The 13,166-nt window shown below is 40.8% G+C and overlaps 2 protein-coding genes across 4 annotated transcripts in view; both read right to left on the bottom strand.

The window, feature by feature from the left end:
• Positions 1–5,219, bottom strand: part of myh11a (myosin, heavy chain 11a, smooth muscle) — a 28,310-nt gene extending 23,091 nt beyond the window's left edge. For all 3 annotated transcript variants that reach the window (XM_070916558.1, XM_070916563.1, XM_070916571.1), the window contains exons 1-3: positions 5,125–5,219; positions 1,232–1,596; positions 718–874 (exon numbers count right to left, since the gene is read on the bottom strand). In XM_070916558.1, coding sequence (XP_070772659.1) covers positions 718–874; positions 1,232–1,573 — 499 coding nt within the window. In that variant the 5' untranslated portion in view covers positions 1,574–1,596; positions 5,125–5,219. The remainder of the gene's footprint in view (positions 1–717; positions 875–1,231; positions 1,597–5,124) is intronic.
• Positions 5,220–9,827: 4,608 nt separating this feature from the next.
• cep20 (centrosomal protein 20) lies at positions 9,828–12,072 on the bottom strand. The gene is made up of 4 exons (XM_070924258.1): positions 12,012–12,072; positions 11,075–11,272; positions 10,726–10,810; positions 9,828–10,246 (listed from the first exon to the last, which is right to left on the bottom strand). Exons 1-4 carry the CDS (start codon positions 12,037–12,039, stop codon positions 10,117–10,119), a joined length of 441 nt encoding a protein of 146 aa, XP_070780359.1. The 5' UTR covers positions 12,040–12,072; the 3' UTR covers positions 9,828–10,116.
• Between the last annotated feature and the right edge of the window lie 1,094 nt (positions 12,073–13,166).

Raw genomic sequence — 13,166 nt, 5'->3', positions numbered from 1 at the left:
CAAAAGGGGGGGGGGGGAAACACATTTAGAAGATTTGAATGAGGAAGCAGAGGCTGCTGAAACAGGAAATGTTTTACTGCCCTCCACCCATCTCTCAATCCAGATGTCAACTCCTCTGAGAGAACATCCTCACGTCAACATGGAGTCCAGTGGGCACGACCCCCTGGAAGCACGCAAAACAGATTCTGTGGGAAACCAGCTGCTCTGAAGTCGTGCCACTGCAGGGTTATCCAAAAGCCATTTACTGTAAGCACGACTCTGACAAGGACACTATCGTCACCTCTACAAGACGCTGACTCTCAAATAGGCCATAAAACACACCCTTCTAGATTTGATTATTTTTTTATACTCTGTAACCAAGTTCATTACCAACTTTGTAATGAACTTACAGCAGACAGGTGGAGCTACGAGGTTGATTTTGGACTGTACATAAAAATAAACACAGTTCTGCATTTGAAACTATCAGCCTGAGAGCACTGGCCAGTTTTTATTAACCGCAACATGACAGAGCTAGATGTTGCCAGCTGCCATCAAAAAGCAAGACAGTCGATATCACAGCTCAAGCTTTTAAAGCTACCAGCACATGCTTCAGTTAGTCAGAAATCACTTGCCTCAGTTTGATATCATTCATATATTTAATTTGAAACCTTATATTTCAAACACTGGGATATCAGGAACTCCACAAAGAAGGACCGCCACAAAGCGGAAACATCCTACCTTGCATCATGTTTCTGTAGGCGTTATCAGTGATGGAGTAGATATGAGGGGGGACTTCATGTCGTTTCTTCCCTTTGTACATGTCAATGATCTTCTCCGAGTAAATGGGCAGCATTTTATAGGGGTTCACCACCACACAGAACAGGCCAGAGTACGTCTGAGAGAAAAGACAACGAGGAAGACGAGCAAGTGTGGGAAAAAAGTGTGTTTTCTTGTATTTCTATAATTGGGAGGACTTCAACAAGTCAGGGATAGAAAGCAATAATAATAATAATAAAATACTGTAAAAATCCGCAAAAAAGAGGTTTATTAGAGACAGTATTTAAATAAATATTTATTCCTATATTGTAGTTAGGATTAGAAGATTAGGTTCAAATTAGGATTATTGGTTAGGGAATCAAGTTGAAAGAAAGTACTCAAATATATAAATACAAACATCTGTGTGTAGTTACACGTTGGTAGGGTGTCAGTAAAGGATTGTGGATATATTTACATGTTTTTACTGTATACTTACATAAATAAGGCCAGAGAAGTACCTCTCGCGGATATTGTGCAACACGGAGGCCTCGTTCAGGCAGGTGAGCTCAGCCATGTCCTCCACCTTGCTGAACTTGGGCGGGTTCATCTTCTGGATGTCATCCTTGTTCACCGTCACCTTCTTGCCATTGTCAGCCAGCTCCACCAGCACCTCGTCGCCGTGCTCCTCCTTGACACTGGCCGCCTCGAAGCCATGCCTCTCCGACGGGATCCACACCAGCTTCTTGGCCGACCAGTCAGCCTGAGCCATGGGGCTGTTCAGGAAGTCTTTGTCAACAAAGAGGAACTTCTCGTCCTCGCTTGGGGCCTTCTTGGACATCTTGGTTTAGGGTGGAGGGCCAACTGTTGGGGGGAACAAATAAACGTCAGAAAAGAGCCAACGATAAAGGAAGCCAAGACAGAAGGGAGGTGGAAAGTAAGTAAGGAAGGAAGGAACTAATGAAGGAAAGAACAGAGGCAAGAGGGAACAAAGCAAGGCAGGAAATAAATAAACATGAGAGAGAAAGACATTAGGTTTCAACAGAATGTCAACATTACAATATTGTAGAGAAACATTTCACAACTCAAACTTTATAATACACATCACTGATAAATAAAAAACCCTGCAGCTAGTAATCGCTTTTTGCACAGGGTTAACTCAACGCTGCAGTAAGTGATGAGTACGACTAAAGATGCCTCCTGCCTGTGATTGTAACTCAAAGAGTTAACATGCTTCATCCATCGGGGAGTTCCAGAGTGCAGTCATTCTCACAGACCTCCACCCCACCCCCCCTCGACCCCACACTTTCACACACGCCACAAGGGAGACGCACAAACAATTCCCCTCCCTAATTTAGATAGAAAAGATTGAGGCTGGGAAATTGATACTAATTAACTCAAATATATAACAAAGGCCGGTACATTTTGTCAACAGCTTTATCTGAAATATCTAAAAACCATTAATGCTCACCGGCATTTACTCATACTCAATCATTAAATCAGTGCTTAATTGACAACATCCATTTTTTCCATGTCTTTCCCCCTCCGTCTCTCCCTCTCTCCCTCCCTGTCTCTCTGCGAGGAGGCTTCAGTCTCGTGCTGTGATGACCATATATGGGCCCCTTCTTTGGAGCAGGACTTTTTTCTGCGGACCTAAACAGCAAGGCAAGTGAACTCCCAAACAAAGCCCATATAGGGAATAGTATGTCTCTTGCTGGCCTTGTCGTTTACTCCAAAATGATAACAGCGAGGCAGAGAGTCTGAGGGGGGCCCGGGGTTTTAACAATCATGCTACAAATGGGCCCCTAGCGGCATACATTTTTAAATGCAATGGGCAGTGGCTCAATTATGAACAAGTGTGTGGAACTCAGCCATGTCTGGGAGTAGTACCTGCAGTGGGAGGCACTGTGAAATGCAAACAGGAATAGGTGCAGAAAACCTGAACCTAACTTGTTCTGCACTATTATGTCTGAATCTGCCACCAAACTAAATTGGTCCAGTGAGTCCAACACACTTAAACCCTATCATGATGTGGCAAATTAGATTGGCCTCTGAACTACAGAGCATTAAACTTACTGGTTCCTGAATCACAGACAATGAGTCACTCCTATGCACAGGCTGTCACTGCACCCCCTCTCCATCCCTCTGCACACTGAGACTGGCACACACTTTAATTGAGTGGGAACTATGTAAAAAAGCCACTGAGCCTCCTGAGAAAGCCTATAAATGTACCCCAGGGACCAGCCAAACCAAACCACCCAGAAACTACTGAAAGTTATTGCATAAATATTAACTGGAGACACAGAGAGACACTTCCTATTTGTCAGAAATTGCAGAGCCGGCGGATAAGTCCAGTGAGCCGCGCATAGTTCTGAGGAAACAAGGAAGGGACCAGCTGATGCTTTGATGATCAGCTATTTCTGCAGATAAAAGTAAACAGACTTTTCCTGACACTCCCCCTCCTGTTTGCTATGTACGCAGCCAATGAAGGTCCTCCTTCTCACCCCCTTTAACTTCCCTCACCACTGTGGCTTAATACCTTTCCTTCTCTCTCTCTCTCTCTCTCTCTCTCTCTCTCTCTCTCTGTTGTGTCAACACAGCTTTGTACCCACCCAGTGTATCTTGAAGACAGCTGTCTGAAGTGGGGTCGACAAGATAACCGGTTGATTAAGACTTACTGGGAATTCAAAGGATGACAAGGGCTCACAGCCATCGCAAGGCTCTGTGTGTCACCACATGCATCATTTGCCATGAGACTAAGCGACCCATTCTCCATTATAATTCATGTGTTCACAGTCATACCATAAATTACTGAAAAGATCACTTCAATTTTAACTCACAGTAACACAGGAACACCCTATGCAGCACGCAGACTCAATGACCTACTTAGTTCAGAGCAAATCATCAACTCAAAGCAGTATCACATTTCTGTTAAGATGATCAACTCCGTCACTATCACTAGATGTTGGCCACAGTTCTTACACATATCACAGCAACGCTGAGAAGAAAAAAAACCTATGCAAACCTATGATGTGTCCAATAACAATTACTTTATTTTAGAGTCTCAATTTAGAATAATAATAAACAAGTGGAAATGTCACCCAGGAGACTAAGTGACCTTTCTATTTGTCAGTGAAGGAGGTCGACCTGCAGGGCCTGTGAATGATTTTACTCATTTCCTCTCTTGGCTGTTTCACAAACATTCTCCCTGCTATCATCTTGTTAATAAAACCCTGACACATTTCCATGCCTTTGTACGATGATGAGGATTACAGCATGAAAATAATTCAATCATGGGGACTAAAATAGACTAATGATGACTCTTGTTTTGTCCCGTTAGAGAAAAGGTCCTACTTGGTCTCTGCAGAACTGTCCATTTAAATACAAATGTGGCAGCCAAATAAACTCTCATCACACAACTTCCTCCTCTTTCAGAGATGCCTTGATGTTAAAAATGATGAAGTCTAAGGCGTTCAGCTTACAGCACAAACATTCTTTATCAAGGCATTTTGGCACACTGTGGGCATCTGTGCCTGAATCAGTTTATCATGGTCTGGTGAGCAACCCTGTCAGTGTGCTTTCTGGGTAGTAGAAGTCCTTGTCAGTGTAATGAAGTTAAATGAGGATAATGCTAGTGTTTCTTTGGGAAAATGAACATTTCATATGCAGACTGGGCGACATGAATGTGGATATCACTGAACTAGTCGTTAATGTCCATGTGGAGAGGACAAACAATGAAATGAAATCAGTCTATCAAGAAAGGTAAAAAAAAAACTCCTTCAAAACCATCACTGAGAGATTTCATTGGTGACGTGTGAGAAAACCGTCAGGACTCACTTCTCACTATAGTGTCTGCATCTTCAGCCACAACAGTCTGACAGACAAGCAGCTTTATACAACCATATTTGGGGAACAGGAAACTCCATGGTTAGAGTCCTGCCTGTTTCTTTACTGAGATATTCAGACTGAACTTCCCCTCACTTCCTTACTACATTCTGCAGCGCGGTGCCCTGAAAGCAGCATGATTTTGACAGTGTTTAACAACCAGTTCACTGTCTAATACACTATATTAAATACACAAATGTAGTTCTGTACAAATGACAAGTACTAATAAACTCAGTACATACAGTACTGTAGACCCGAGCACCTGTCTGGGACCCAAATGGTCTTCAATGAGTACCTAAAAGAATCGATGCAAATGCAAACAAAGGCACACTGTCAAAAATGTAAGCTAACTAATGAGCTAAAGCTAGTCCTTTTTATAGTTTTATATTTATTTTTCATGTAAAGTAACATTAAAGTTCCATCAGCAAAGTGTGAGAGGGATGACAAGTGCACCAACTTACAGCATCAGCAGTCGTAAAACGAGTCTACACTAAATATAATACTTACATGATGTGAAGAAATATGCGTTGATGGGAGCTTCGGGTTTGGAAAGTTATCGTTTGGAGCTGCCGGCGTTGACGAGGTACTCCAAAAAACCAACAGTCCAAATGACCCCCGTCAAATTAAGAGCCTTACCATTTCAACTACGCACTGTAGCGCGAGGGTGGAGCTGCACGAGCTGGCCCTCCTCCTCTTCCAGCATCGTCCAGCTGCAGGCAGCATCCATGAGCGGGGCAGGAGGCAGAGGACATGCGCACTGCGGCTTCAAGAGTCGCAGGATGTGAATAAAGGGGATGTGAATGGAGTAGAGAGTGCTGCTGATAAAATGTTGATAACAATGGAAAAAGTCAATACTATTAAAGAGGAAACAATGTCAATTCCGTATGGCAGCTGTAGAATGTACCAACTGAAAAAAAGAAAGTTGAGGTATTTGCACTTTATTTTCCATTTTATGCTACTACATATGCCAAAGTTATTACCTCCTAGATTAATATTTGACTTGCAAAGTGTATCATAAAACCATGAAATATAATGTGTTTTTGTGTGTAGCAGTTATTAAAATAAGCTTCACCATGAGCCACTACAACATTAAAATGCTGCTTACATGTTAATGCATCAGTAATAATAATCAAATAATCAAATATATAACTAACATTACACAGCGGGGTTCACTCTGCTGTTTAATGGGAACTGTTGGTACATTTGATACATTTTGCTGCTAATACTTTCCCACTTTTACTTGTGTAGCATTTTGAATGCAGGACTTTTACTTGAAATAGTAGTAGTTTCTTCACGGCAGACATTTAGATTTTTCATGGTAGGAAGAGCACAGGTGTTACTAATAACATTAACGAGGACTCTGTTGTATTTAAGTGCCCCAGTAAGCCACAGTGTGACAGCATGCAGAATGGAATCCAGCCATCGTTAATGTTATTATTTACACCTGTGCTTTTTCTGATGCCAAAATGTCTTCTGGGGAAAAGGCCTAATGAGTATTTTTTTCCCCTCACAGGTGAGGTTGTACATTTTTCCCTGTTGAGTTGAAAGTATATCTCATCAAAAACTGTGAATCACGGTGCATACTGTACTTTCAGTGTTAGTGTCTATAGTCTTTTTTTTTTTTGCTGTGCTCAGCATCATACAGTATACAACATCTCAGGCAAAATATTCAGTAAAAAAAAAACTAAAAAGGCATCACAATTATATGATGGAGACACAACCACTAAAAATAAAGTCCCAACAGTCCCGCACCCTGTAAGGTTTACAGATTATGCAATCTGCTCCCACTCCTCATAAGGCAAGCTGTTCCCAGCACAGGAATCCCCCTTTACTGAAACCACTCCAAGAGATTCCCCCCCAATACATAACTCATAATTCACATAATGAATGTGAGGCTTTCTGTGTGTGTGTGTGTGTACATCCCACACATGTGTCCTCTATCTTACGCACATCGCATTCCACTTTCACAAACAGCCCTACCCCCCTCCATCCCTCCTGTTTCCAGCTTCTATCCAATGGAACTTCCTATATAAGGACACCGATCTATTTGCTCCAATAAATCAAGCTGCTGGTTGATAGCCGGGGCCTGTTTTGTGCCAGACAGCCACAGCACTGCACTGGTGTGTGTGTGTGTGTGTGTGTGTGAAATCTGATGACAGACCAAAGACCAACATGGAGGACCTCAGGGCTTCCTCTGGCCAACATCAAGGAGGCGGGGTGGCGTTAACGAAGGAGAAACTAGGGATGAAAAACTCATGGAGAGACAGGGAGAGACACAAGGCAAAGGGAGGGATGGAGAACGAGACGGGGAGGAGGAGGAGGAGGAGGAGGAGGAGAGCGGGAGACGAAGCAGCAGATACACTGAACAGAGAGGTTGCAGTGTGTGCCATATAAGGACAGTGGGGTCTGTATGGAATCTCGGCAGCTTTCTGTGTTACTTTCAAAGTCAAGCACAAGCAAGCACCCCGAGCCCCAGTGACTAAATATGGTCCAGCAGCAATAGCATTGTTCAAACAAACAAAGTTGTTTCTTTACCTGTAGTTAGCTGTGACAGACAAATGGTTCATGGTTTACAGTACACCAAGGCAACAAGGGAATATGCTGTCAGTCCAAGAGGAAGACTACACAGTATATTAATATTTATAATAAGTAAGATGTTTCTCTTGTTGAAGTATGAAATATTTCCTGCTCTTGATCTGATTAAATACAGACACAGTCAGATGGTTTTTGAACTTTGTGTCCCTACGTTGCAGTCTATGCTGATCCCCACAGGTATATTACAAGATCGTTACTCTTTCACCGCTGTCAGAGAAAAGGTCACATCTATATTTCTCTTTAATGCAATGTACGGTGATCCATGCCAGGAGGAGGGAGGACAGGAACCTAAAAAACTTGAAGTGGAAGTATGGGGGCACCGTGTGCTGACAAAGTGAGTCGAGCCTAAACTTTGGCCAAAACATTCGTCCTCCCTCTGGTCTGTCTGAGATGGAGAATAATCTCTAAGTGATCCCTCAGAGCAATAAATAAACCTATGAAAAGTCGGCAGAGATGAGGAGGGGAGGAGGCATTATATTAAAAGAAATTGCAACTACATGTTTGCAACAAATGACTTAAGTTGCATGACTCACATTTATACAGTTCACCACTCACGACCAAACCAGCCACAATGACAAAAACAGCATATATGTGGACTGTACTTAAACACAATGTTGTAAAATAACTATACAATAAAAACATGAACTGTAATGCAGAGGTCTCTTACATACAGTATGTTTAATGTTTTTCTCCACCCTCATGTCCATAGATGGCCGTCTATTGGAGAGAAAATATGTTTATGGATATGTTTGACCCTCGTGGAATGCAATTGCATTCTAATTTGAGCCCAGGGGCAAACATCAGTTCACTCTGCTGCAGTCAAAAGACCACTGGATCCAATAGTATTTATACAGCTGTCTCTTTTACACACAACTCATTTATACAGTGGAGGAGAAATGTTACCTATTATAGGGCAAACTGCCAATTGAACAATCATGTGCCATTGTTCAACTTCCTCCGCTTATATAGCCATTTTCAAGAGGAACACTCATATGTGGTGCCAATAAACTGGGAGCCTCAGGGCCACAGCCTTTAAGGGCAAGAAAGGTTTGCTCCAAGAAAACGACTCCCAATGTCCCAGATGAGGCTTGCTGTGACTCTTTTCAACACATTATCGTGTGTAATGGGAATAAGAAGCAATAAATTATGACACAGCATAATGTTAAGTGTACTTTACAATCTGAGCTGATTGTAAATGTTTACATTTCATCTTTATAGCTACTCGCTCCATCACAGGCACAGGTAAATTCAGCAAAATACACCGTGTGCCACATATTTTGACCTCATTCTTTCAACAAACTAATTTCAGAATTATGATCTCATCTATCAAAGCCTCTACAATGAAGAATGAGAGATGCAGATTTGGCAGAGGAGACAGAGTAAATACACTTCTAAAACCTAAAAATATGACTTATTTAATGAATTAGACATTACGTTACAGATGGTAGAAGAGGTGCAGCTCAGTGTCCAGCATCAGTAATCAGGCTGAGAAATAAATGGCTGGCCCCCGTAAATAATCAGTTCCAGAAAGTCGGGGCTTTAAGCCGTGTGAGATAAGAACGTCAAGTTCCCTTAAATGGTGAGAAAGGAAGTGAAATGCAGAGTTTGGGCTTGTTGCAGTAGATGTTTGCGTGTGGGAGTCTACATATTGTGGTTGTTCTTTGTTTGTCTTGTTGTTTCTTTATTGTGTATATATTTCAGTTGAATGAAGGTGTTGGTGTAACTTGTATGACTTGCCAAAATCAAAGGAAGGACCCTCTTTCCTTTGCTGCACAGTTAATATAACTTTAATATTGTTATCATAGGCATTAAGGAGGTCATAAGGTTCCTAAGCTGCAAAAGAGGTGAATAAGCTACATAAATAAATCTGGAGGATGTCCCATTCAACTCAGCATAAAAATGGTTTATCAGGGATGTGAGATCAAGATAAAACGTCTTAATAACCACGAGGTATCTGACTATTACAGACACACAAGGGTCAAGTAGGATAGGAAAATATATCTTAGACCAACTCAAAGGCAAGGGTGCAGGGGCAACATGGGTGGGTTTGGCTGCACAGACCAACACAATGAGTGCCAAAATGTTAAAACAATCACAGGAAAGCAACTGAATGTCAATTTAGAAATCCTTCAGGCGCAGGTTATTCAGCACTATTTTAACTGTATGGTGATGAAAACTGCATAAAGCAAATGCTCAAAAGTATGTGCTGCACTTACAAATACAGTTCTGATTGCAGGCAATACACTTTTAAGTTTACAAAAGTTTCACATAAAAAGTTAACTCCATATGCTCATACTGTTGAACTGACAATGTAAGCAGTAAGATCACTGTAAGCACAATATATGAAATTAGAGTACCCTGTTTTTATGCACTATGAGGTTTCAGCAGGTTACAACAAACTCACTATTCAGTCCTCTGGCAGCAGCAGTCTCAAGCTTTATCTTTGGTGAGGCTGCCACCATGTGGTAGCCAGTAAAATCGCACTTCAACAAATAACTGATTCAATGTAGCGTATAAATATAAAACATTTATTTTTCAACAGCTAAAAGACAATATAAAAGTATCAAACATTTGTGAATTTAAATAATGAATGTTATTTCAACTTTTTCCTTGAATTATTGCGAGAACAAGCAATATGGATTATTGCTGGCAGTACCACCATGACTGATGATAAACTTATTGGTAAAGCCAGATATTAAAAACTTAAACAAAACAAGGCCATCTGGGATCATTGGCAACTTGCAGTACAAAGCAATTCAAATGCTGTAATGCCTATAGGTTACACTCAGGTGAGAACACAGTGAAAAACTATGGAGAAGAGTATGTCACTAAAATCCAACAACAATCAGATCATCTATTGGAGTGTAAAAGCGTCTTTTAAGTCCATGCTGTGTCAGCTAACTTTTAGGCATCAGGTCCAGGTACTGTGTTGCTGGCACTCATGCCAGCTGGCAGAGAGGCACCCCGGAGAAACACCTTTCCACCATTATCACTGCTGTTCACAAAGTGGCACACCAACCCATAGAGAAGAGGTCTGGAAAGTAAAATGTGAAAAAATATATTCAGTGATTAACATTTTTTTGGAGTGTGACTGAGAGAAAATGGGTTGACTGATAAAGTCCTGGACCAGATAATCAAACCCAGGTCATTATGGTCACATTGGTACATGCTCTATCCAAATGACTCACCAATAATTATTTTAATGATGTCTTTTTATGTTTTCCCTGATGGTACACAGAGATATGTAATAGGAAAAGATTCATCTGCTGAGCCATGTGTGCTCAACTAAGACCCCCTAGAGAAATGTTGTATTTCACAACACAGTCATGTTTTTCCAGAGCAGCGGAGGGAACAAGCTGAAATGATGAAATTTTAGGTATTTCAAGATGGTAGTATGATGATGGTGGTGATTCACAGAGCTTTTGAAATTATTATCCCGTAACTGATCACAGCCCCAGAGAGTTCAGTAAATATTTGAACATTGTGTTGGATAGCAGAGCGTACTGAACTTACACAGACTTGGAGCTCATATCCTCTGTGACTTTCAGCTCATTCGCCAGGAACTGTCTGTCCAAGGGAACTTCAGGTTGGCCCGACTCTGAGAAAACAAACAGAGCTGAGTTTAGAAGCTGTGCACTTGCAGCTGGAATCTGAAATCCAACCAAGAGTATAATACTCCTGCTTTCGCATGAAAACATTTCTCTACTTTAAAAAAAATTGCTATTGTTTTTACTCATTGACCATAAAATGTTCAGTCCAATACGCTTCTGAAGGGCATATTCCCAAAACGCAAATCATTTGCGTGACACAGTAAATGTGGTACATGAGTGCATCACGATATCTGTGGTATCTTTACACCCACCTGCTGTCAGTACTGAGGCTGTGTATCTGTACTTGTTGAACTCCAGGTACTCCCGGATGAGCTCGTTGATGAGCAGGTTTTCGTGGGACAGCGGAGGACGAGGTTCACGCTGGTCATCCAGGGCGCTGAACACCTCTGCCCGGATACGAGCCTTCAGCTGGCCCAGCACACCACGGGACTCCAGCGTTTCCCTCACGGCTAAAATGTTCAGGTTTTAATGCATTAAAATGAAGTCAGGTATTAGGTTTGTTAACTGACTGTTCGACCATATGACTGGGAGCTTACGTAGCGTTGTGGTATCTTAGTATATTCAGCTAATTACTTAAGTTAACGTTTGCCCAAACTGGCGTTTTTTTCCTAATATTTGCCGTACACCACATTAATTTGCGAGTTTAATGTTTCCATACTTGTTGACAAAGATATAGACCTCTTCAAATATGACTCAATATCGTAGCAGAACCAACCCTAACCCTCTTTAAATCGGTTATTCAAACTGTCTGGATTTCAATAAATGTACTTTACCATTTATTCCAACAATCATCTTCGGTCAAAACTAACCTAGCTAGCTAGCTTGCTAATGTTAACTAGGCTAGGTTACTGTAAGGTTGACGAGCAGTGTGAAAACTTAGAATTATAAGGTACATAGGTTGAGTCTATATAAGCCGAACTGAAATGTAGATTTTAGTATTTAAGAAAGCATTGAGCCACTTTAATGTGTCAATTTGTTGACAACTAGGGTCACTTAGCTATCAAAATTGTTTGATTTTTGAATGGAGACACATACACACAAGGACGTCATGTTGTTGTGGTTAAGCTAACGTTAACTTAGCTAGTCAGTGCTATGTGCAATTTGATTAACGCGTGTAGTAAAATGATCTCTCGCTTGATTTAAGAATATAATAAGTAGACAAAATTACGAATGATAGAGAGCGCTTACCGCACTTCAGTTCAGTGATGGTCGCCATTGCAACGAGTGTAAACAAATGACTGTCTGCCACAGTTCATATCATAGACTTCTGCCATCTAGTGACGGAGTTGTGTAACTACAACCAACTTGTTCATGAGACCCCAAACATCACATCCACTGTTTTGATATTTCACTTCTTTGTCCTTACACAATGCATCTTCCACCACGTTGATACTACAAACTGGATCAGTGTAGTATGCATTAATATTTAAAGATTTACTGTATACGTCCCTTAATAATGAGCATCAGCACTGTTTTTATCGTATATGATTATGATTGTTAGAAGACAGTCAAGCTGAATGTATGTGGGTTCAGAGTCAATCACATCCCTGGTTGTGTGCATCAAAATATGGCCATTCATACTTTTATTTACCTTGTCTCACACTTTGAATATTTAATTATTAGGCATATGCATGGTTAGGACTTGGTCTCAGCTGAGCTAATTTTTTATTTTTTGTATTTTATTTTGATTATGAAGACTTGAGACTCCCTCCAGCAGATTTGACTTGAGACTTGATGTCAATGTCCCAATGTCAAGATCTGATGTTAATGCATACAGCTCAATTATCATTACAGTTGTCAGCTGTCATTTGAACTTGGTCCTTCTGGAGCACATCTTTCTGATAACTCTTTATATTTATTTAAAAGTGCTTTGAAAGGGCTGACTGAAAATATTTATGTTTATCAGTTTTGTCCCCAGACTCATTTACAAGGATATGAATTCAAGCATAACGGCCTTGTAAATTCAAATACATTTTATTATCCAGCATGATGTATGGATCAAGACAGTACATTAACAGTAAATGGTCAGTGAAAAATGAACAAGCTTGTTATCAAAAGTATAAATATAATACAATCCTCAGAATTTTAAGGACACTTAATACATTTTGTCATATGACATAAATAAACTATAGGGTTTCTCTTACAAATATATTGTCTAAACCAGTAAGACAAAAACAGTAAATGCCTCTTCTCTTTGAAAAGTTCATAGGGTTCTTTCTTTGAATCGAGAGTAAAGGTCAACGTGGACTATTTACAGTCTGTCATGTCAGCACCAGAAGAACAATACTGATTCTTTTTTTCTCTGCGTATGGCCTGAGTTGTGTGGTGGAGGCAGAGAGACAA

The sequence above is a fragment of the Enoplosus armatus genome, chromosome 2 (assembly GCF_043641665.1).
Source record: "Enoplosus armatus isolate fEnoArm2 chromosome 2, fEnoArm2.hap1, whole genome shotgun sequence".
Lineage (NCBI taxonomy): Eukaryota > Metazoa > Chordata > Actinopteri > Centrarchiformes > Enoplosidae > Enoplosus > Enoplosus armatus.
This window is presented reverse-complemented; position numbering and strand designations above follow the sequence as displayed.

Bases quoted from the DNA above. Each gene is read 5' to 3' on its own strand.
- cep20 (XM_070924258.1), bottom strand. From the start codon at position 12,039: ATGGCGACCATCACTGAACTGAAGTGCG. The intron at 11,273-12,011 runs GTAAGCGCTCTC...TGAACATTTTAG, and splicing joins CATCACTGAACTGAAGTGCG to CCGTGAGGGAAACGCTGGAG. The intron at 10,811-11,074 runs GTGGGTGTAAAG...TTGTTTTCTCAG, and splicing joins AGCCTCAGTACTGACAGCAG to AGTCGGGCCAACCTGAAGTT.